Below are 23393 nucleotides of genomic sequence, written 5' to 3' on the forward strand. Positions count from 1 at the left end.
TTGAGAGATCAGATTATTTTCATTAGATATTTGAATAGTATTCACAGTAGTGTTTTGGATTTGAAATTTCTTTTAACTTCTGGATTTTGAGGCCATTCTTGAGATTGCGAAAGAAATTGAGCGCCGGACACCCATGTGTTGGCTCTTTTCAGAAACAATTGAACTTTTGATCCTTGTGAACCCATGTCAACTGGATTGTCCACTGTTTTAACATATCTCCATTGATGTGAAACCTTTTCAATTTCACATAGGTATGAAACCTTGCGCTTTTGTTATTAATGTGTTTCAGCACTGAGTCTGCTAACTGCATCTGTAATTTTCTTCTTAATACAGTGTCCATTTTGCTCACCATGGTAGTGGCAGTCAATTTTATTCAAGGTATAGTGACTGGTTTTAATGGAGCTGTGACGGAAAGGTCTGTATGGGAAAGATTTGTTAGAGTAGGACACTTGCAAACACTTTTAAACAGTTTATTTGAAATACTGGAGACATAGTGGCTTCTCACACCTTTTTGCAAAAGCTTTGAAGAGTCCTCAACAGATGTCATTAATGGATTCTTGTTTATCAAGGTAACAGATGAAAGAGCAGGCCAGAGCCGCTGCCTGAAAGGAGAATTTGCTGTGGTAAGAGGGTCATGTGGGTTTGTAAGAGTCAAACATGCTTTCTTTCAGTCTCAGTGAGAGAGAGGGAGAGACACAGAGATCACTTGACAGTGCCAGCCAGCAGAAGTTGCTGGGACTGAAACAGGACAAGCTGGCAAGCTTTTGGAAGACAGCCTGGTTGAAGCCCTTGTGGTTCATGGAAGAGGAGAAGACTGGCTGTCTAATGTTTCACTTGGAATAAGGGAAACAAAAAGAAACACTATGGTGACCTGAAAGAAAGAGGTTATCATCTGGAGAACCCTGATGGGGCAAGTTTCGTCAGCAAGACTCTGAAGTGGCTGATGGAAGTAAATCAGTTGTGCATGTCCTGGAACAACACATCTCTGAAAACCGACAAGAACCTTCCTGAGCGGTAACCATTTACGTTTCAATCACCAAAGCCTGGCGAACCTTATAAATGTTAAATTCTGTGTACAGTATAAAAATTGCCTGCAACCAGTGAACTTAGAGGAATGAGAAGTGAGAATTAAAGAACTTTTCTGAACTTAAAAACACATTAAATACACGTGCGCTTAGAATTAGAAGGGGGTTAAGTTAATAATAGGCAAGTTAAAGTTTGATTCTGTTTTCATGTTTAAAGATAATTTAAGTAACCATCTGTAGCAGCCATGTAGTAGGCCGCGCGGGCGCACAGCACAGCAATGCAAACTGTTGCCGGCATGGTTTGCTACATCACCCCCCCGACATAATCTTGTCCTAGGAAGTTGATGGTAAGACCGAATTCCTCCAGCCATTGGAAAAGGTGGCACAAATGCAGGTGGTGATCTTGCTCAGTTTGACTGGCTGTGTTTATGGCTGCCAAAGAGACATTAACCAAAGCAGCAATGCTTGTCCATCCCAACCCTGAGGCTGCCTTGGTACTGAGCACTGACGCCTCAAGTACGTCCGTGGGTGAGGTTCTTGAGCTGTACGTCAATGGCCATTATCAACCCCTCGCTTACTTCAGCAGGCATTTAAGGCCAGCGGAAGTTAAATATAGTACGTTTGATCGGGAGCTGTTGGCATAGTACGTAGCCACACGGCACTTTTGATATATTTTGGAAGGTCCCCATTTCACTGTGTTTACGGATCATAAGCCACTCATTTTTGCCTTCAGCAAAATAACGGATCCATGGTCGGCAAGACAGCAGTGTCACTTATTGTACGTTTCAGAATTCACGACAGACGTGCGCCATGTTTCAGGGAAAGACTATCTTGTTGCAGATATGCTGTTCATACCAACTATATCATATTCAGGGTGGAATCGATATTCCTGAATTGGCCAGTGCATGGGCCATAGACCCCAATTATTAACCTGGACATACAACGGGTGGCACCACAACAGGGTGGACCAACCCTCTTTTGTGACTTGTCTTTGGGCTACCCTAGACCGTTGATTCCAGCATCATGGAGGCGACACCTTTTTGACCAGATACGTGGCTTGTCTCATCCATCCATCAGAGTATCAGTCAAGCTCATGTGAAATAAATACGTATGGTATGGACTAAAAAAAGATGTCGCTCAATGGGCACGTACATGCACCTCCTGCCAGATGGCTAAAATTCAGCAGTATACCAAGGCACCACTTGAGCCTTTTCCAGCAGTACACAGGTTTGAACACGTGCATGTGGACTTAGTCGGTCCATTGCCAGTATCTCAAAACATGAGATACATTTTAACAGTGGTAGACTGTTCAATGTGCTGCCCAGAGGCCATCCCATTGCCATCTAGTGACACTGAAATGTGCTAGAGCATTCATCGTCAATTGGATTTAGTGTCCCAATGCACATAACTTCAGACCGCAGAACACAATTCACCCCTGTATTATGGTCTGCCTTTACGTGCTTTTGTGGATCATACCTGCACCACACTACGGCATACCATTCACAGTCCAACGGCCTTGTGGAACATTTCCACCGGCAACTAAAGTCCGCACTTAAGGCCCAACTCTCCGGCCCCAATTGGGTCGATGAGTTGCTATGGGTTCTACTGGGAGTTCGCATAGCCCCAAAGGAAGATTTGCATCTGCAGAGATAGTTTATGGCACAGTACTTACAGTTCCAGGGGACATTCATTTCGCAACCAACTCTGACCTGGATGTCCTTCAGCAACTTCGACACGGTATCACTAGCAGGAAACCTGTTCCTACCAGCTGGCATGGAACCCCTAAACAACATGTGCCCCACAGCTCCTCAACGCTGATTTTGTTTTTGTAAACAGACTGGTCTCAGGAGCGCCGTTACAATGACCATATGAGGGACCTTTCTGTGTGATTAAGAGGGATGGAGTTGTGTTTACCTTGGACGTTGGGGGACTTTCGCAGCTGTTTAGTGTGGACAGACTCAAGCCTCCCCATGTGGATCCCACTGCACCCATTCAATGCCCCCAGCCCAGAGGGCATCCTCCTAAGGCACACGCAACTGGTGTTTTAATTTCCAGCGACAATTCTGGGCCGTGTAGTGGTGAGTCTCCTACTGGAAGGCACGGGGCACTTACAAGACTAAATTTAAACCTGCCGGTCCCGTGGATCGGCAGAAATCTCATAGTGATGTCCCACTTTATCTCATGGAGCCCGGGAGATGCAGTATATAAAATAAGCCTGTAAACCCTGAATAAATCAGTCTTGAGTTGACTAGTCTGGCGTGTTTTGTATTTCTTTAGTAGCTCTACTGTAGTAGCCACCACACATTCGCCTTTGTGAACATGGGCCGGGGCCTCATCCAAACACTTCACAACTTGTATCACTTCTTTCTAATAAAAAAAAGCCATTATGCAAAGAAATGAAGAAAAATATGTCTTTTTCGTTATATAGAATCAATTCCAACACTTTGTATTCTGTACTTTACACCTTTAATGTCCAAAAGAACACATGCATCAGAAGAAAGAGAGTTCATGCCTGTCTCTCTTTCTATATTTTACAGCAACTTTGTTCCTTCTCATTATTGTTGATTTATAAAGTTGCATATTCTTACGTCAGTTCACTTGTCTGTAAGTTGTTTTGCAGAATAAGAACCTTGTTACTCAAAAGTAAACAGGTCCAAGTTATATCCATTCAATAAAAAAATGAATTAAGATCAAATCATAAAGCTTTTTAAAAAAAAATAAGCTGGCAAACTTTCCCCTTTTTTTTGCTTCAGTCTTAGCACTTTATAGATTTGACCCATCAATCATCAATGAACTGAATTGAGTCACTGCCAGAGTCCTCATTGGATGTCCTTACCATTTCAACACAACATGTGTCTACTTTTTTGAGCTCCAGTCTTAATTTTGTGCCTAGAAGTTCTGCCATTCCATCTGGTAAACAATCAGCTTGCAGTGAGAACTTTGCCATGGCTGGATCACTTCTCTTGACATCGCCTTCCTTTGGTTGCTTGTCTTCTTTTAAACTGGCAATTGTCTTGGGAGGTGAAGAGGCAATCGGCTTTAAATCTGCAGGTAGGAATTGTCGATGAGGTAAATGGCAACTTTGTGCTGTCATGGGTTGCTTCAGAAGTTGGGGGTCATGGTTCATGTGATCTGTGTGGTGGGCTGAATCCAGCAAGGAGCTGAGTGACAATGAGGCATCAACAGTCTGCAACTTCATGGACGGACTGCTCAGATTTGATGATCTTGCTGCATCAAGGTTACTATCAGGCCACGAACATCGATGCTGGACATTAGGCCTCAACAATGGAGGATAAGTCAGGGATGTGGAGGGAGCCTGTGAGCGCACAGTGCTGCTGAATCCACTGCTGTTACTGTAGACAACTGAGGCACTGGGGTTCAGATCACGTTTGTGGCAGGTCAATAAAGGTTTCAGAAGATCTATCATCTCCTGTAGGTCTTTGCTCAGCTGAGTGACTTGAGTCGAGAGGTGGAGCATCTGGAAGGTAAAACAAAAATAAATAATGAAACGGGAGGAAAGTGAAAGATAGAGGAATGAAGGTGACAGTGGAAGGAGGGGGAATGAAATAGGATAGGGAGGAATGTAGTGAAGGGGAAGAAAGGGGGTTCTAGAGGGCGATTAGATTCAGTAAGCGAGGGAAAAGATGGAAAGGAAGCAGGAAGGTTTAAGGGCAAAGAATGGGGAGAGAAAGTGGAGGAAGGGACAGACAGGGGAGTGGCAGGAAATATAGCAGAAGGAGAAGGGGAAGGGATAGGGAGGAAGGGGAGGAAAAATGGGATGGAGTTGAGAGTGAGAAGGAGCAGAAAGGATGGGGAGGGAAGCGGAGTGGGTGGGATGAAGGGAGAGGTAAGGTAAAGAGGTAAAGGGGAACAGAAATGGAAGGGGTTAAAGGGCAAGGGGAATGGGAATGGGATAGAAGAGAGGCGGGTGAGTAAAAAAGAGATAAAAGGGGAGGTATAGAGGGGATGTGGACAGGGCAAGGCACTAAGGTGAGTGGCAGGAAGGATAGAGGACAGGTGGAGGAATAGAAATGGGGATTGAAGGGCAGGAATAGTCAGGAAGCTGGAGAGCAATGGTAGGATAAGAGGGGGGGATGGATAGAGGTAGGTTGTTGAGGAAGAGGAATAGAGAAGTGTAATGATGGGAGTTGGAGAGGGATAGGAAGGAAGAGAGGGGAAGGGGTAGGAATAGGGGCATGGATAGTGGAGGAAGAGGGACAAAGGAAGTGTGAAGAAGAGGAATAAGAGGAAAAGGATTTAAGGGGGAGGCATAGTGGGGTAAGGGTCTAAGGTGGCAGCAGGATAGAAAAAGAGAGGACAAGGAATATTAGGATGGAGAGGGATAGGATAGAAGAGGTGGGGTAGGTTAGAGGGGAAGGTTAAGGATGGAAGGGGAAGTGGTGGGAGGGAGCAGAGCAGGAGGGGAGGAATAGGGAGGGTGATAGAGGATGAAAGGCAGAAAAGGAGAGGGGAAGGGATAGTAGGGTGGAGAGAGGCAGGAAGGTTTATGAGGGGGACAGGTATAAAATGAGGGAGGGAGAAAAGGAGGGGTTGGAGGAACAAAGAGGGATAGTGAGGGGGGAGAGAAGCAGTTGAGGGGAACAATAGAAAGAAGGGAGTGAGGATAAAGTATATAGGGAAATGATAGAGGGGAGAGGAGAAAGGCCTAATAGTTGAGGAAGGTACAAAGGGGAATGAGGAGAGGTTTTGAAAAAGGTTTTGAAGGGAATAGAGAGGGATAGTGAGGGGGATTAGAATATGTTAGAGGGTTAGTGAGGAAGTGGGATAGAAGGAGCGGTGATGGAAGGGGAAGGGATAGTCAGAGAGTGAGGGACAGGTTAGTGAGGGAAGGGGGATAAAGGACAGGGTGACAGGATAGCACAGAGTGGTTGAAAGGGAGGAATGGGAAAGGGGTTGGGGGTTAAAAACAGGAAAAGCAGTTGAGGCATAAAGGCAAGGAAGGGTGAAGTGGCAAAGGTTAGAATGGAAAGGGGAGGTTTTAGGGCCAGAATAGAAAGGAGGGTGAGATAGTGAGAGAAGGAGAAGTGAAGGGGCTGGAAAATAAATAGAAGGGAGGGAGGGAAAGGTGTAAAGGAGAGAGGAAGGATGGGGGGATAGAGGGGTTGAAGAAGTGAGGGGCAGAAAGATAGAAGGATAGGGAAGTGTGTGGGGAGGAGAGAGGTGAGTGGCTGGGTGAGGGATTAGAAGGAAGGCAGGAATAGAGGGTGAAGGATAGTGGGGCGGCGGAGCGGGTTGGTAGTATAATGAAAGGAGAATGGGAGTGGGATTGAAAGGAAGGAATAGTCAGTAAGAAGGACAGATGAAGAGAAGGAAGAGAGAAGGTCAGATGGAGAAAAGGAAGAGAGAAGGAAAGGTAGAAGGAAAAGGTATAGGGATTGGATGGTGAAATTGAGAGGGGGAAGGAGTGTGGAAGAGGGGTTAAAAGGGATAGTGAGAATAGAGGGATGGAGTGGGGAGGAATACATGAATGAAAGGTGGAGTGGTGCAAGGGCTGAAGGGAGGAATGGAGAAGGGACAGGGGAGATGCAGGAGGAATGGAAAGATGGTTGATGGGCAGGAATAGTGATGGGCAAAAGCAGTGGAATGGAGGAAGGATAGAAAGAGGGAGGAAGGTTGAACAGGAGAGATAGTGATGGGGCAGATAGGCTGGGTTAGAGGAGGGAAGAAGGGGATGGAGAGGAACAAAGGGGTAACACAGGAAGGAACAGAGCAAGCAGAGTTGAGAAGGGAAGGAATAATGGAAAAAAGGCAAGGGAGAGGGATAAAGGAGAGAACGAGAAAGTAGGTGGATGAAAGGAAGGGGAGAATGGAAGAAGGAATTAAAAGGGGATAGAGGAAGGGGGGGTGAAATTGAGGTGGAGGAAGAGTAGATGGGCAGGAATAGATGGGGAGCAGACAGGGATAGTGATAGAGCAAGGAGGAGGGATAGGGGCAGAGATGCAGGAAAAGCAATGGAAGGGGAGAGGGGAGGAATAGAGAGGAAAAGGGAAGGAGGAATAGAAAGGGAGCAGTGAAGAGAAGATAGTGGGGGGATAATAGTAGGGAGAAGCTGGACAGAGGAGGTGTTGAGGGCAGAATTAAAAGGAAGCGATAGAGGGGAGAAGAATAGAAAGGGGTTGAAGGGGAGAAATATTGTGGTGGCTAAGGGATAGGACAGGAATAGAGGGAGGTATGAGAGGAGAAAGAGGCAAAGGATAGAAGAGGAAAGGTGGGAGGGAGCAAGGAAAGAAATGGAGAGGGGGAAAGGTGGAAGTGTTAGGGGAGAAAGGACAGAAGAGAAGGGGAGGAATAATGCAGGAAGAGACGTGAGGAATGGGGAGGGGGTGCAATGAGGGTTGAAGGGCAGGAATTGAGCGTGATTGAGAAGGAGATAAAAGAGGGGTTGGAGAAACAACGAGGGAGGGATAGTGAGGGGATAAGAGAGGGATAGAAGGAGGGAGGAGAGAGGATAAGCAGTTGAGGAGGGAGAGAGTGATGGGAAGAAGGATGATATAGTGGAATGATTGAGGGTTTGAAGGGGAGAGGGGTAAGGGACAGAGGATAGTAGGTTGAAGGAGGAGAGGGGAGAGATAGAAGGAGAAAGGGGGTTGAAGGGATGAATGGTGAGAGGGAGAGGGAAGAATGGGATAAAGGATTAAGAAAAGATGGCACTGCTGGAGCTACTATCATGACAGCATTGCCATTGGTGTGGACCTAGGGAGAGTGAATGCGGAGACACAGACCTACTGCTGTTAGCTGCATACAGGCTTCAAATGGCCTGTTAAAAGAGCCAACAGTGTTTTATTTAAAATTCTGCGACCACGGGCTCTGGACCCAGATGGCAGCACGTGTTCAGCCTCAAGGGGTTGCAGACTCTGGGGTAGTCTGGTGCAGGACACCAGTAACGGAGAGGACAATACCTATTGAGAAGGAAAAGCAGAGGAGATGAACTTAAAGATGATGACCATACTGGTGGACCAACGAGAGTCTCTGCGGCTGAAGGACTCACACCAGACCATGAGGTGATGGAGACTGGCACATGAGAACCAGGTATCAAAACCGGGATTTCAGAGGATGCTGAGGGCAAGAAGGGCCCTGGGCGCAGAAGGTTTCATAATCTTGTCAGAGATTAGGACCTAGGCTCAATTGCTGATGGTTTGAACTGAGCTGCAGTTTGTGTGAATACAGAGGTTGCAAGAGTGCTGGAGGTGAATCCATGGACACTCAGTGGATTCTTTTGCTTCTCTTTCTCTGACTATAAGGCACTCTAGGCAATGCTAGTGACAAATCTTCTGGCAGACTAAAGGCAGTTTTGTGTAATATTGCATTTCTGTTGCATTAAGTGACAATAAATAGTAACTGATCTGAGAAAGGGAGAAAGGAGGCTAGGAGTGGAAGGAATTGGTAGGAGGGTTGGAGGTATAGTGAGTGGGGTTGAAGATGGAGGAATGGTTGAGGTGGAGGAAAGAAAAGAGGAGATTAGAGTGGGAGGGATAATGAGGGTGGAGAGGGATAGAGGGAAGGAGGGTTTTGAAGGGGAAGGATAGTGAGAAAAGGATAGGGTGAAAGAGAGGGAGTAGAGGAAAGGGACAGCAAAGCAGAGGTGATTGCAATATAGGGAGAGGAAAAGAAAGGCAGAGGAGTAATGGGGAATTGGAGCATGAGTGCACGTTCTTAGTGAACACAATTAATGTACGATTTATATGTATAACACTTCCAGGAGGATACATAAAATTATCTGAAATGATGGAACTTCCCATTTCTCCTTTCTTCCTTTGCAACATTAGAACCCTTATTCAAATCCAGCAGGTAGTCAATCCTCTGTCAACACTAACATAAATCATGGATAAAGTTCTCTCAGCAAAACGGAACACAGCACATTTGATACTCAGGGTTAGATCCTTAGAATGTATCATTATTCTATTGTTAAATCTGTGACATAAAGAATGAGGAGCGTTACTTTTAACTCCATCATTCATTGTTGAATCTTGATCTCTTGCTGCCCAGTAACCTTTCCATCCTCATCTAATTTCTTTGTTGACTTGCATTATAAATCTCAATTAAGAAAAAAAAACGACTATTTTTTATGGTCAAATTTTTTTTCTCCCACTGTAGGTTTTGCAAAACTAATGATAAAAAATAGCATGGATTAATATGCAATTAGGGAGACAATCCTTCAATGCTGATCAGATAGATATAAACTCATACAATCAAAAGAAACCCATTCCTCCATTTAAAACTCATGGGTTTGATCAGATAATGTGCCATTAAATACACAATGTAGTGACCCACCTCTTGGTTAAGTTTACAGATATGTTGCTTGGTCTCTTCATTCTCTCCTGCAAAGAACCATTCACTTGATGAGAACCAGGACTAAACACAAATAGGTAATGATGTGGAGATCAAGTGTAAAGTAGGCAAAACTCTACGCACAAATATTACAAGTTATCAGATTGCTGGAACATAAAATAAAAAAATATTTCAAAATATATTCAGAAATATGATCATCCAACCCCCTTTGCCATTGAATAATATTATGGCTATCTAATCTTGGCCTCAACCATACTTCTTCACCATTCCCCATTAGTCTTGACTGCCCTGTTGAGAAAGCTAAAGATTCATAAATTTATATGGGTCACCCATGATTCTGAAATTATACACCCTAGTTCTGGATTTTCAAAGAAAAACACATGCATGACATTGATCAAACCCAATCAAAATTCTGAGTCTCAATAAGATCACCATTCCCTTTTCTAATAGCACAGACTATGTAAGATAACCCTTTACTGCAGAAATAAACATAGTAAATCTCTAAACAGGCTCCAAGTCTATCTCCTTAAATAAGTTTCCAACGTGTGCAGGAACTTAAGCTTTAATTTCACCCACATGCCATGAAACTGCAGCAAAACTTTTATACTTTATCCTCTTTGCGCTAAAGGCTAATATTACAATTGTTTTCCGAATTATGAGGTACCTGCATGTTGAATTTCTATAGAACATAGAATGTTACAACACAGTACAGGCACTTTGGCCCACTATGATGCGCCGACCTATATACTCAACGTTTCAAACCTTCGCTACCTCACACCCATAGCCCTCTATTTTTTTTTCTTGGATTCATGTGCCTGTCTAAGAATATTTAAAATGTCCCTATTTACCTACCAAGCCTGGCAATACATTCCAGGCACCAACCACTCTGTGAAAAAAAAACTTTCCCTGGCTTCTCCCTAAACCTTCCTACCCTCATTTTATACCTCTGGTATTTGCAACCATTGCCCTGGAAAAAGATGCTGTCTGTCTACTCTATCTATGCCCCTCATAATCTTGTAGACCTTTATTAAATCAGCTTTGCTCCACAGTGAAAAGCCCTAATTTTGTTAACCTTGTCTCATAAGACATGTTCTCCAATCCAAGCAATATCCTGGCAAATCTCTGCACCCGCTCCAATGCTTCCTTCTTGCAATGACGTGACCAAGACTGAATGCTTGAAGAGTGTTCTAACCAGAGCTTTATAGAGCTGCAACATTACCTCACAACTCTTGAATTCAATCCTCTTAGGCCTTCTTAATTGCCCTATCAACCTTAAGGGAATCTATGTACTGAACCTTCATGTTCACTTCACACTTACCTAGATTGGACTCCATTTGACATTTCTCTGCACAACTCTGCATTCTGTTGGAACCTACGACAACCTTTTACACTATCTGCAACACCTCCAACCTTTGTGTCATCTACAAACTTACTGACCAACCTTCTGCTTCTTCATCCGGGTCATTTAAAAAAAAAATCACAAAGAGCAGGGGTCCAAGAACAGATCCCTACCAAACTCCACTTGTCACAGACCTCCAGGCAAAATACGTTCCATCTGCTACTACCCTCACCTTTCATTTTTTTATCTGTGTGGTCAGCCAGATTATCTCTGTACAGCAGTAATCTGTAACAATTATCTTTGAACACAATATTGTGCTTTATTTTAAAAATTCATACCTGCAAGTAAATAATCATTTTATACATAATCTTCCAAGTTACTGTCCTCTCACAATCAATTTCTAACCCTTTGCAGACATTTTCCTCGCAGCTTGCCTTTATATAGTCAACAAATTTGTTGACAATACATTGCCCCTTGCAGTTGGATGCCAGCAACGCACAGGTACCTCTATCTCGAGACAGTTTTTTGACGCTTCTCACTATATTAGCAAAATCAAACTTCTTTCTTACAAACAGGACTCATCATTGTTTCACTTGGTGATGAGTACTGTTTGCAATTGGATGCTGAAGCATGCTTTATTGATCGGGTTTCCAATGTTGATTGCATTCGTTCCTGAGGATTACCACTTTACAACTTCCAGACTTCAGTGGCTCTTCTCCTGTACCTCTGCCACTGGTTAACATTCACACAACAGAGCACCATCTCCTCTGCCAATTGGAAAGCCGATTGCACAACTCTTAACTGTTACTCAAAACAACACAAAATTTATCTGTCTGCTTCACCCCCAAATTACTCATCATTATTGAGAAAGAACAGGTAGTAGGATTAATTGGACAACATGATCAGAGGCAGACCAGCACAGGGTTTTACAGGAGAAACTTTGTGATCCAGTCTTAAGGAAGAGGACAGCTTATCACATCCTCATAGACAGACATACTGAGGATTCATATAGATCCTTTTATGCTGCTCTGTGTGGAATTAAGGCCACAGACATCATAACCTCACACAACATCCTGTCTTCTATCAGAGGTCCTACAGAATAAAAATGTAAATACAAATATAAAACTAAGAATATGAAAAGACATTGCCCTGTTTTCCTTTGGATGTAATTTTTATTGTGCATAACGTTTATTTTTTTGGGGAAAATTCTAGCAGTACATTCCTTGCCCTACTCAAGCTAAATTGTAGCTGCAGCAAATGATTTACTCCTGAGCCAGATGTTAGTGAGATTAGGGATAAAAGATAGACCCGGTGAATATTCCTGGGAATCAGAATGTTTGGTGGCTATGGGTTTGAACTCAATGGACGTTAGAAAGTTAAGGGGAAACAAGGGAAGAGTCATATGTAGATTTCATTAATCTGGATCAAACAAATCCTTTAATGAGTACAAGAAGTGGGAAGTACATTTCAGGAGGAAATCAGAACGGTAAAAAGAAGACATGAGATAGAGCTGGCAAGCAGGATAAAGGAAAATCCCAAGAGATTTTATCAGTATATTAAGGGTGGTTAGGGAGAGAATTGGTTGTATTAATGAGCAATATGGCCTTTTGTGTGTTGAGTCACAGGAGATGCGTGAGATTTGTAAATGAATATTCCTCATCAGTCTTTAATATGGAGATGATCATGTAAGCTAAGTAATTGAAGCAAATGAGTGTGATGTCCGAGAGCATGCAAAAAGTACGAGGGAGGAGGTGTTGCTTTTCATTAAAGTGGACAGGTATCCACCCAAGTGCATCCTCGGACCCTGGGGAAGCTTGGGAAGATTCCCATAATTTCTATGCACAAAAAATCATCATATGGGCCAAAGGGTTCATAGTGTGTTCTATATACATCACCTTTGGTCTCAGGTTAAGTGCTGGAAGGCTGGTGGGTGGCTGGAGATCTGTTATTTAACAAGGACAGAAAGGAAAAGCCAGCTGTCATAAAATGGTTGGAGAGGATTCTGAGGGACAGGATCCAGTAAAGCCAGAGTTTGATTGGAGATAGTCAACATGGCTTTGTGAATGAGAATGTCTTACAAATCTGATAAAGAGTTTCTTTGAAGAGGTGACGGAGAGGAATAATGAGATCTGGATAGTGCACTGTGTCCATGTGACTTTAGCAAGGTGTTTGTTAATGTCCTGCATGATAGATAAGCCTAAAATGATACATCATGTGGGATCGAAGGGGAGCTGACCAATTGAGATCAAAATTGGCTTAGTGGAAGGAGAGATATAACCATATAACAATTACAGTACAGAAACAGGCCATATCGGCCCTTTTAGTCCACGCTGATTTAAGTGAAACTTCACTAGTTCCATCTACCTACTCCCTATAGATAGGGTAGCAGTATATGGATTTTTTTTGATTGGAGGCCAGTGCATGTTGGAGTGGCTGGTGCTGGGCCCACAGTTGTTTGTAATGATTTGGATACAATATAGTTACATTTGGCGATGACACCCACATTGGTGTAGTGGACAGTTAGGAGGGATGTCTATGTTTACAACAAGATCTTAATCAATAAGGAAAATGGTCCAAGGAGTGCAAAAGGAGTTTAACTCTGAACAAGTGTGACGTGTTTCCCTTGGTAAGTCAAACAAGGGTAGGACTTACACAGTTAATGGTAGGGCCTTGGAGAAAGTTATGGAACAGAGACCAAGAGATACAAGTGCATAGTTTCCTGAAATTGGAAACTCAGGTGCATAGACTAGTGAAGGTATACACTTTTCTTCATTAGGCAAGGTATTAAGTACAGAGGTTGTGATATTTAGAGGACATTGTGTAGTTCTAGTGGCCCACCTATAGGAAGGCTATCAATAGTTGGAAGCTCACCAGGATGTTGTCTGGAATAGAGATCTTGAATCATAGGGATAGGTTAGATAAGCCAAGTGTTTATTCCTTTGAGGGTTGAGCTGAAGGGCCTGCTCCATGCTACATGACCTCGTGACTCTAAGATGTTGTGTGTGGTTCATTCCAATAATGAGTGTAAATGCCATGATTATCACTTTAGATCTGAAGGCATTCATGGTATTCAAATAAAGAGGAGCCTCAAATCGACATTTTGTGCATATAATTCAATACACTAATTAATATTAAGTATCTTGCTTAACTTTAGCTTTTGGTAGGGATTGATCCACTATTTGCATTTCCATTTCTTCCTGGAACTTTTCACCCTAATAACAAGTGAGGATGCTGATACCATAACTGTAAGGTACATATGCCGGGTCAGTGGAGAGACATTGAAACAGAGGTTAAGAGTTCACATATTTAAAGATTTAAGGAAGAATTGCCTCAAAGTGGGAATCACTTGAAATAGATAAGTTGTAATCCCAACATAATCGTGATTGAATCAGGTTGGAAGAGATGCCTTTACAGAAAGTCCACCAGAATTTCCCTGCTATAGTTCATGAGCTACAATGTTTGCAAGGAACAAATATTAATCAATATTGATTGTGTTTTATATTTAAAATTTGAATTAGTTGCATTAACTCAGGTGCATAGACTAGTGAAGGTGTTTGGTACACTTTTCTTCATTGGGCAAGGTATTGAGTACAGTAGGACAGCACGTGATCAAAAAAAACCAAAACGGGGAAGTGAATTCCTGAATGAAATCCTGTAGTTGATTTGGAAAAGCATTACCAGTATTTGTACTCAAATATTTCCACTGAAAGTGATTGCTACAAATTTACCTGAGTTCAATTGGGAATATCCGTTTTCTCCATTTAGTTGCTTTGCATTAAATTCAAATTTTTGTCCAGCTGGTGTATTGGGGTCTGTTTCAATTCCATCCACAAATCTGGCCAGGACAAATCACAACCAAATAAAATTAGAAAGCAGAAGAAAACAAGGCAAAATCATTTACACAGAGAGTAACAAAAGAGCACTGTAAGAGATCATTCAGCCCATCATGCTCACATCATTTTATAGCTCTTCTCTCCACATCTTTACAATTCTTTTTCATTTCAATACTTATCGAGATTTGTTTTTAAAAATAACAACTCAATTTGCTTTCAGGTGGCAGATTACAGATTATATTTTAAGTCTCAATTAGTGTGACTTGTCATATTAAACCTCTGTCCTTTGGATCTCAACCCTTAATTTCTATTGAAAGAATTTGTGCTTTCTTTAGCTATTTCTTGTCACATCTGAATATTTGTACACACTTTCATTACATCCAGAGGCTAGAGTGTATATTCAGTAAAAATTCCTATAATTTTGAAAAACAAATACTGATATCAATAAAGTTCAAGCTAGATTGCTAATTAAAGAGTGGAAATCAAGACATGGTGATTAATACTAGAATACTGTACTTCTCAGGTTTACCGGCTAAAATCAGCTTTCTAAAAAGCAAGACTACATTCATTGCAATTGATTCATTTAGGAGGTGTAATGACTTCTATTTTTACCTTCAATGACTAATTGGCTTTTCTTATATTTGGAAGCAAGGTTTGAACATAATCCCACATGACTAACAAAGTGCCATGAAACAAGCTCAAGCTCTTATCAGGAGTTCCAAGCTCTCCATTTGTTTTCTATTGCTGTTTAACCAGCTGCTTTGTACATATATCCCTGTCTGTGTGTCTGTTTGCTTCTCTCTTTCTCTCCCCACCTCTCTCTCTCTACCCCCACCCTATCTTTCACACAGCCACACTCACACTCTCTCTCTCTCTCACACACACACACACACACACACACACACACACACACACACACACACACATTATACATATGCACATACACACGCACATGCACTCCTGAGCTCATCCATATAGATATGGAATGGTTTGTAAAGTAGTGCAGGTAGAAAGCCAAGAGTAGTAGTGGAAGGAAAGTATTTTGCCTGGAAGTCAGTGACTAGTGGATCTGTTCTGGGACCACCCCCCCACCCCACCCCCCGGTTTTTGTGATTTTTATAAATGACCTGGATGAAGAGGCAGAAGGATGGGTCATTAAGTTTGTGGATGACATGAAGGTTGGAGGAATTGTAGATGGAGCTAAAGGTTGTTGAAGGTTACAAGAGGATAGAGACAGGATGCAGAGTTGGGCAAAAAAGTGCCAGATGGGGTTCAATCTGGATAAGTGTGAGGTGATGCATTTTGGAAGGACAAACCAGAAGGCTGAGTACAGGGTTGATGGTTGGTTACTTAAGTGTGGATGTCCTTGGGGTCCAAATCCATGCATCCCTCAAGGTTGCCGCATAGGCTGAACAATAGTTAAGAAGGACTTCATTAATGGGGGGATTGAGTTCAAGAGTAGAGAAGTCATGTAGCAACTTTACAAATCTCTGATGAGACCCACTTAATTGTGTTTGGTTCTGGCAACCTCATTACAGGAAGGATGTGGAAGCTATGGAGAAGGTGCAGAGGAGATTTACCAGGATGTTACCTGGTTTGGAAAATAAGTTTTATGAGGCAAGGTTATCAGAGCTGGGACTTTTTTGTTTGGAACATAGAAGGATGGGAGACTTAATAGAGGCATAAAAGATGTGAGAGGCATAGATAGGGTGGACAGCCTGCGCCAGTTTCCCAGGGCAGGAATAGCAAACACCGGAGGACATATGTACAAAGTGATGGGAAGGATGTTTAGGGGAGTCATCAGGGGAGTTTTTTTATGCAGAGAGTTGTGGCCTTGCCAGGGATGGTAGTGGAGGCTGAAACATTAGGAGCATTTAAGAGACTCTTCGACAGGCACATGGATGGAAGAAAAATAGAGAGCTAATGCGTAGGGAGGGTTTAGTACTTTTCAAAAAAGGAATAAATGGGTCAGCACAACATCAAGAGCCGAAGGGCCTGTACTGTGCCATAGTGTTCTATGTTCTATGTAATCTGCATGCAAGGATGCTGTGTGGGAGGATTTTACTTATAATGGAAAACATTGCTTGCATTTCCAAAACATCACAAAGATCTCCCAGCATCTCAGAACAAAAATTGATAAACTAACTTGACCTGGCATTGTGCCAACTGATCGCACTCTGTTCCTGTTTCAGCCTATATCTAACACATTAGAAAATAGGATCTGGAGCAGGTCACCAAGCCTGCCCCTTCATTCAATATGATCGTGGCTGATCTGTGCTGACCCCAACTCCTCAATTGGGCCAGTTCCCATCAACTCCCAATTTTGTCATCTTCAAATATATATCTTTCTCCAACTTAGATATATCTAATGTTCTAACCTCCTCATCACTTTGGAAGCAATAAATACCAGAGAATCCCTAACTTCTGAGCGAAGAAATTTCAACACACCTCAGTTTTAAATGATTATCCCCCTATTTTGTAAATATGTCTCCATGTTTTTGACTCTTCTCAGTCTCAAACATCTCAATATCCTAACCCTCAAGCCCCTTTAGGAATTTATATGCTGAAATAAGGTCACCCAGTGCTGTACACCTAATCACATCAGTTCCCAGCTATACAACTAGCCATACCAGTTTCCCCTACACCTAACCACAACTAGCCTCCTATATATAACCGTACCGGACCCCTATCCACTTTAGTCCCTGACTGTACACCTAACCACACTGATCCCTTGTACACCTAAACACACTGGTCCCTACACACCTCACTACTCTGATTCCTCGCACACCTAACCACTCTGTTCCCCTAAAACAAGCTGCATGTTTGCTTCCTGACCCATGCTAGTGCCTGTTATTGACCACAGGTATCTTTTAGAAGTAACGGTACAAGGTCATGTACTGAAATAATGCACCACGGGTTCACTCCTATATGATAATTGTTTTATGCATCAGAAAAGTATTCAGCTCTTTTGAGATGTGTGTATGTAGTACTCCTCATGCATAACCAGTGACTGTACAGTATCAAATGATGTGAATACTGATATTGGCACTTGGACATGTTTATCGGTTCATGGTAGGACGAATGTTGGAATGGGCATTTGTGCACAACCATGAGGCTTTATTACAATAACCCTGCTGCTCCAAATATGGATGGTTGGAACATTGTCATTGCGGAGTTACAGAGTTGACAGAAAATTGCTTTAACAGATTACATGATCATTGGATTGTATTGAATCAGACCTGATCAGGCAACTGGATCATTTCAAAAAAAGACCTAAATGTCTGAATTTTTCTGAAATGTAAATCAGCCACCATGCATCCTCCTGAGAGGAACTCAGAAGCCAACTACCCGAGCAGCTGCAGCTAGCAAAGATGTCACTGTATCTGTACATTGTTCTCATGTGTATGCATGTCATTATTATTTACTTGGCAGTTCAATCCCATCTAACAGGCACTTCTTTCTTAATAATGTGAGAGCAAAGAAATGCATTGGGCCATTTTGTATATGGTAAGCTTGTTCATTCCACAGTCTGTGTAAATTTTGTTCCAGCATAAAGTTTGTATAATTTATTTGAACTCTAATGAAGTTTTACCACCATGAAAAATTAATAAAGTCAATATAACACAACAATGATCTTTAACAGTTTTAAATGAGTCAGATCCCAAGAGCTCAGTTTTGATCTATACTTCTCATTTGGCAGTCTTCTCACCTCAGACAGGAGGTGACAGCTATGTCTTATTCCAGACTTGTGCACAAAATCCTAGAGCGTTACTCCATTCCAGCACTGAACCGTCAGTGCTTTTATCTTGCAGATTAAGACCAAGATACTATTTGCTCTCACAGATGGAGGAAAACGGTTCAGAAGAGTAAGGAGTTTTTGTCAAATGTTTGGGGCCACAACTTATTACCCAAAATCATCAAATAAGGATTAGGCCTGAACAGTGGGCTGGTAATTACTGCCTGGGCTTGACTTCATTACAGGCCAGATGGGAGCAGGATGGATGGAGTCATTCACTGCTCATTGGATTCCCATTTTTGTGACCATCTGGTTGCTGGCAATGCTGGGATTATTTGAACCTTTTGCAAATTGCGAGCAAGCACTCCCAAGTCCCTTCACACAGCAGCATGCTCAGTCCTTCACCATTTAAATAATAATCTGATCTTTTTCCTTCCAAAGTGGATGACATCACATTTACCAACATTGTACTCCATCTGCCCGATCCTTATTGACTCATTTCACCATCTGTATCTCTCTACAGATTACAGGCATCCTCAAAAGAAATTGCTTTTCCACTCATTTAATGTCATCAGCAAACTTTGATATTATACATTTGGTCCTTTCTTCTAAGCCATCAGTGCATAACGAGGAGAGTCACACCTTGTGACACTCTACTCACCACCAGCTACCAACAAGAGAACCACCCATTTTTCCCAACTCTCTGCCTTATATTGATTAACCAGTGCTCTATTTGAGCCAATACTTTACACCCACCTCCATGCATCCTTGTCTCATGGAAAGCCTTGTATGCGGCATCTTATTGAATGACTTCTGGAAACCAAAGTATACATGCATCCACTTGTTCTCCTGTGTTTGATATACCGTTGAAGAACGCCAGTCAATTTGTCAACCATGACCTGTCCTTACTGAATCCATGCTGATTCTTCCCGACACAATATCTATCCGGATACCTCACAATTTCTTTCTTAATAATAGCTTCAAGCATTTTCCAACAACAGACCTGCCTTTTGCTTCCATCCTTTTTTAAAAGGAGGCATGACACTTGCTGTCTCCCAATCAGCTGCAACGTGCCCAGAGTCCAGAGAGTTTTGGTAAATGATCACAAATGCCTCTTCAATTAATTCTGCCATACCTTTCAGTACTCTTGGATGCATCCATCAGGACCAGGAGATGTATGCACCTTTATCCACACTAGATTGCTCAGCACTACCTCTTTAGTGATTGCGATTGTATCGAGGTCCTCACCTCTCATCATATTCTAGCATGCAAGCCTGAAAGGAAGGATAGGAAGGGAGGGTGAATGGACTCATCAGGTGAGGGACTGAAGTTGGTTTATTTTAATGCAAATAGTATTATGGGTGAGGCAGATGAAATCTAGAACTTGAATTGGGGGTACTTGGTATTGTGATGTTGTGGCCATTATGGAGAAATGGCTACAGGAAGGACAGGATTGGGGGCTTAAAATTCCTGAGTTTTGTTGTTTCTGATGGGATAGATGAAGAAAAAGAGAGAGTGGCCTTGCATTGGGAATCAGTGAGAGTGCTACAGCTCCACTCAGAAAGGACATAAAGGTAAGCTCCATTACTAAGGCTGTGTCAGTAGAGATCAGAATAAGAAAGGTGTAATCGGGTTGTACTTTAGGCCTCTCAATAACCATCAGAGATGGAGGATTAGATGTGTAGATGGATTATAGAAATGAGTAAAAGGAACAGGGCTGCTGTAGTCAGAGACTTTAATTTCCCCAATATTGATTGGGGCGTCCTTAGTGCCAGAGGCTTAAATTTGTTCCATGCATCCAGAAGAGTTGATGAAAGAGCTTGTTGATAGCCCAATCAGGAAGGGGGCCCTAGGAGATCTTGCATTGAGCCTGGCGAGGTGATCAGAGTTTCAATGGGGAACATTTCAGAAATAGAGATTACTCTTCAAGTTTCAAAATAGTTATGGACAAGCTTGGGCCTTGTAGAAAAGTACTAAATTGTGAGAGGGCAAATTGTGACATGATGAGACAGGAACTGGGGAAAGTAAACTGAGAGCAGCTGTTATCAGGCAAGCCAACAACTATCATGTGGAAGTTGTTTAAGGGAAACCTAATTATAGCCCATCTAATTAGAGCTCAGGACTGACATGTTCCGGATGGCAAGGATGGCAAGGTAAGTGAACCTTGGATGATGAGAGAGGTCAAGCAAAGAAAAAAGGAAGCAATATCTAATGTTTAGGAGGCTGTATCAGATGGGGCTCTGGAGGAATAAAAGGTTTGCAGGCACTAGCTTAAACAGAACATTAGGAAGGGGCCATGAGATGTCCTCGGCCAGCAGGATTAAAGAGAATCCCAGTCATTTTATAGATCCATTAAAACAAGAGGATGACCAGGGAGAGGAATGGACCATTCAAGGACAAAGTTTATGCCTGGAGTCAGTGGAAGTGGTGAGGTACTAAATGAGTTTTTGTATCAGTATTACCAAGGAGAGGGGCATGGACAGTGACAGGGAGCAGAGTATGGAGAATGTTCATAAACAAGCAGGCAGAGTGAAAAATATTGGAAATGTTGGAAATATTGAAGAGGCGTAGATAAGGTTGACAGCCAGCACTTTTTTCTCAGGGCAAGAATAGCAAACACCAGGGGATATCTCTACAAAGTGAAGGCAGGAAAGTTTCGGGGAGACACCAGGGGTAATTTCTTTTTTGCACTGAGAGTTGTGGGTGCCTGGAATGACTTGCCAGAGATGGTGGTGGAGGCTGAAACATTGGGGGCAATTAAAAGGCTCTTAGACATGTGCATGGATGAAATAAAAATAGAGGGTTATGAAGTAGGAAGGGTCTAGTACTTTATGTTGGGTAGGAATATTACATTGAGGGCTGAAGGGCCTTTACTATGCTGTAATGTTCAATGTTCTATGTGTCATTATATTTTCCACATTTAATTTAAATGTGCCATCATAAAAAATAATGTTCACATATTGCAGAATTTCCAGTTCTTAAAAACATTATAAAGAAGAAGCGAAATGCATTTTGTTTAGTTTGGTCTGCAGATATTTCTAGTTATTGCACAGTTTAAGGAGAAGAAATCCTAAAGAAATACAGGACATAAGTGATTGAGGAAAATTACAGGTCAGATAAACATTGAAACTTCCAAAAATTACTTTAATAAGGCATTTGAAGACAGAATACTTTAATTGAACAAAATACGCTCTTAGCAGCAGCAGGAAAGAGATGCTTGACTTAGAGGGATATTCAGTGAGTTGATTATTGTCAAGCAATAGGTACAAAGACATTTTCAAAATATAATTAACCTTGTTCTTGCACCACAATGTTCTGACATGTCCAAAGCTGACCGGTTACATTGTGATTTAATTATGTCCTTTGAGATAAAATGCACCATTCTGCTGATTTGTTTCTTTTTCAATTTTCATGAGATGAAATTTAGATTGGAATGCTGGGATGCTGTTTGTAATGATACTATTGAAATTTTTAACCTCCTAAAAAGCTTCTCTGAGAGAAAGGTACCGATGGGAAAATTGTTCAATCTTTCTTTGATAATTTTACAAAATGAGGAAATTTAAAGGTCTCAAGAAATAGATGACTGATTAAAAATCAGGATGCATCTCCTGCGCCTCACACATTCTCTCTAGGTTGTACATAAGAATAAGCACATGGGTGACTGCGGGATGGATGGGGATGGATTTTCTGACTGCTCGGGGTTGTAAACATCTTCTGCCAGGTGGGAATGGAGCAGTTTTGTGTGCCTTCTCTTCCCTCCCCAACCACCCGTGGAACCTCACTAAATGGTGCTAAGCTGAGCAAAGAGTGAGTGTTGAGCATTTATCGGATTAGTGAGGCTACAGGCGGACATTCTCCCTGCATCTGCTCACTCTCTCATCACAGATGCTTCTATGGTCCTCTTCCACACACTATTTTTGATCATTTCCAATGAGCCAACACTTTGGCTTCTGGACAGGTATCAGAAATGGGTCTGTCGGGGAATCAAGTGATACTGAGGAAAGAGTAGGAGGGAAAAATCAGAGCTCCAGAAAAATTAGAGTGAATTGAGGAAAAACAGCCAAAAAAGACATTAGAACCTTCAAGAAAAGAATGTTGAAAGAAAAAGAGATACACACAGCAATGGGGAGGAGGACAAAAAGATCATCAAAAAGACAGCGATCCCGTGCTAAAAGATGAAGAGGGGCAGGAAAAATTAGCAGGCAGCACCACAAAATGACCCTATCCACGGAGAGGGATGAAATTCACGGACAGTGGCAAGAGAATCTGGAAAGAGATAGAGATGCCTGGGAAATAGATGTATTAGAAAATTTAAGTAAAATAATAATATAAAAATAGTAGGGGGTAAAAGAAGAGGTGGAGGGAAGAGACCCAATTTATTTATTTTTCAGTTTTTAAAATAAATTTTATTTATAAATTTAAAACCACAAAAGATTCACACATTTTATATTAATATGTCCATTTCAAATACATGTAATATTTATAAAAAAAGAAAAGAATAAAAGAGAAAGATCCCCTCCACTATAAATATCCCACCCTTCCCCCTCTAACCCTCTACAAAGCAAAAAAGAATAAGACAAGAGATCTTCAACAGGAGCACACCTTACTATACATCTTATAATATACAGAGACTTTTAGGAGAAAGGGAATGACTGAGACTCATTCATATATTCTCACCCACACTTTGTAAATATGGGCTCCATATTTTCCAAAATAAATGATATTTATCTTTTAAATTACAAGTAATTTTCTCAAGTGGTACGCAACTTCAAACTTCCAGATGCCATCTGTTCATTCCCAAATCTGTATCAGACTTCCAAGTTATAGCAATGCATTTTCTAGTTACTGATAAAGCAATTTGAATAAACTTCACTTGGTACACATTCAATTTTAATTTAGGTTTAACCCCTCTAATATCTCCCAATAAAAATAACATTGGATCCTGTTGGAATTTCACCCCCGTTATTCATTATAATAAATTATCTATTTCCAACCAAAAAGGTTTAACCTAAGAGGGTAAATATTAAAGCAAAATCATCTTGTAAGAATTGGCTATAAATACTGTAGAAATAAGCACTATATTCTTTTTATCAAAAAACATATATATTTGTGGCGAGCTCTGGAGTCACCGAAATGGTGGTTAAGTGAGA

The 23393-nt window shown here is 41.8% G+C and overlaps 1 protein-coding gene across 7 annotated transcripts in view; it reads right to left on the reverse strand.

Annotated features, from left to right (window-relative positions):
• Positions 1 to 3485: 3485 nt before the first annotated feature.
• The window catches only part of kcnh3 (potassium voltage-gated channel, subfamily H (eag-related), member 3), a 698780-nt gene continuing 678872 nt past the window's right edge, over positions 3486 to 23393 (reverse strand). For all 7 annotated transcript variants that reach the window (XM_069934512.1, XM_069934516.1, XM_069934515.1 and 4 more), the window contains 3 exons: positions 14403 to 14509; positions 9318 to 9364; positions 3486 to 4503 (listed from right to left, as the gene is read on the reverse strand). In XM_069934512.1, the coding sequence (XP_069790613.1) occupies positions 3805 to 4503; positions 9318 to 9364; positions 14403 to 14509 (853 nt within the window). In that variant the 3' untranslated portion in view covers positions 3486 to 3804. The remainder of the gene's footprint in view (positions 4504 to 9317; positions 9365 to 14402; positions 14510 to 23393) is intronic.

Source organism: Narcine bancroftii, chromosome 4 (genome assembly GCF_036971445.1).
Source record: "Narcine bancroftii isolate sNarBan1 chromosome 4, sNarBan1.hap1, whole genome shotgun sequence".
Classification (NCBI taxonomy): Eukaryota; Metazoa; Chordata; class Chondrichthyes; order Torpediniformes; family Narcinidae; genus Narcine; species Narcine bancroftii.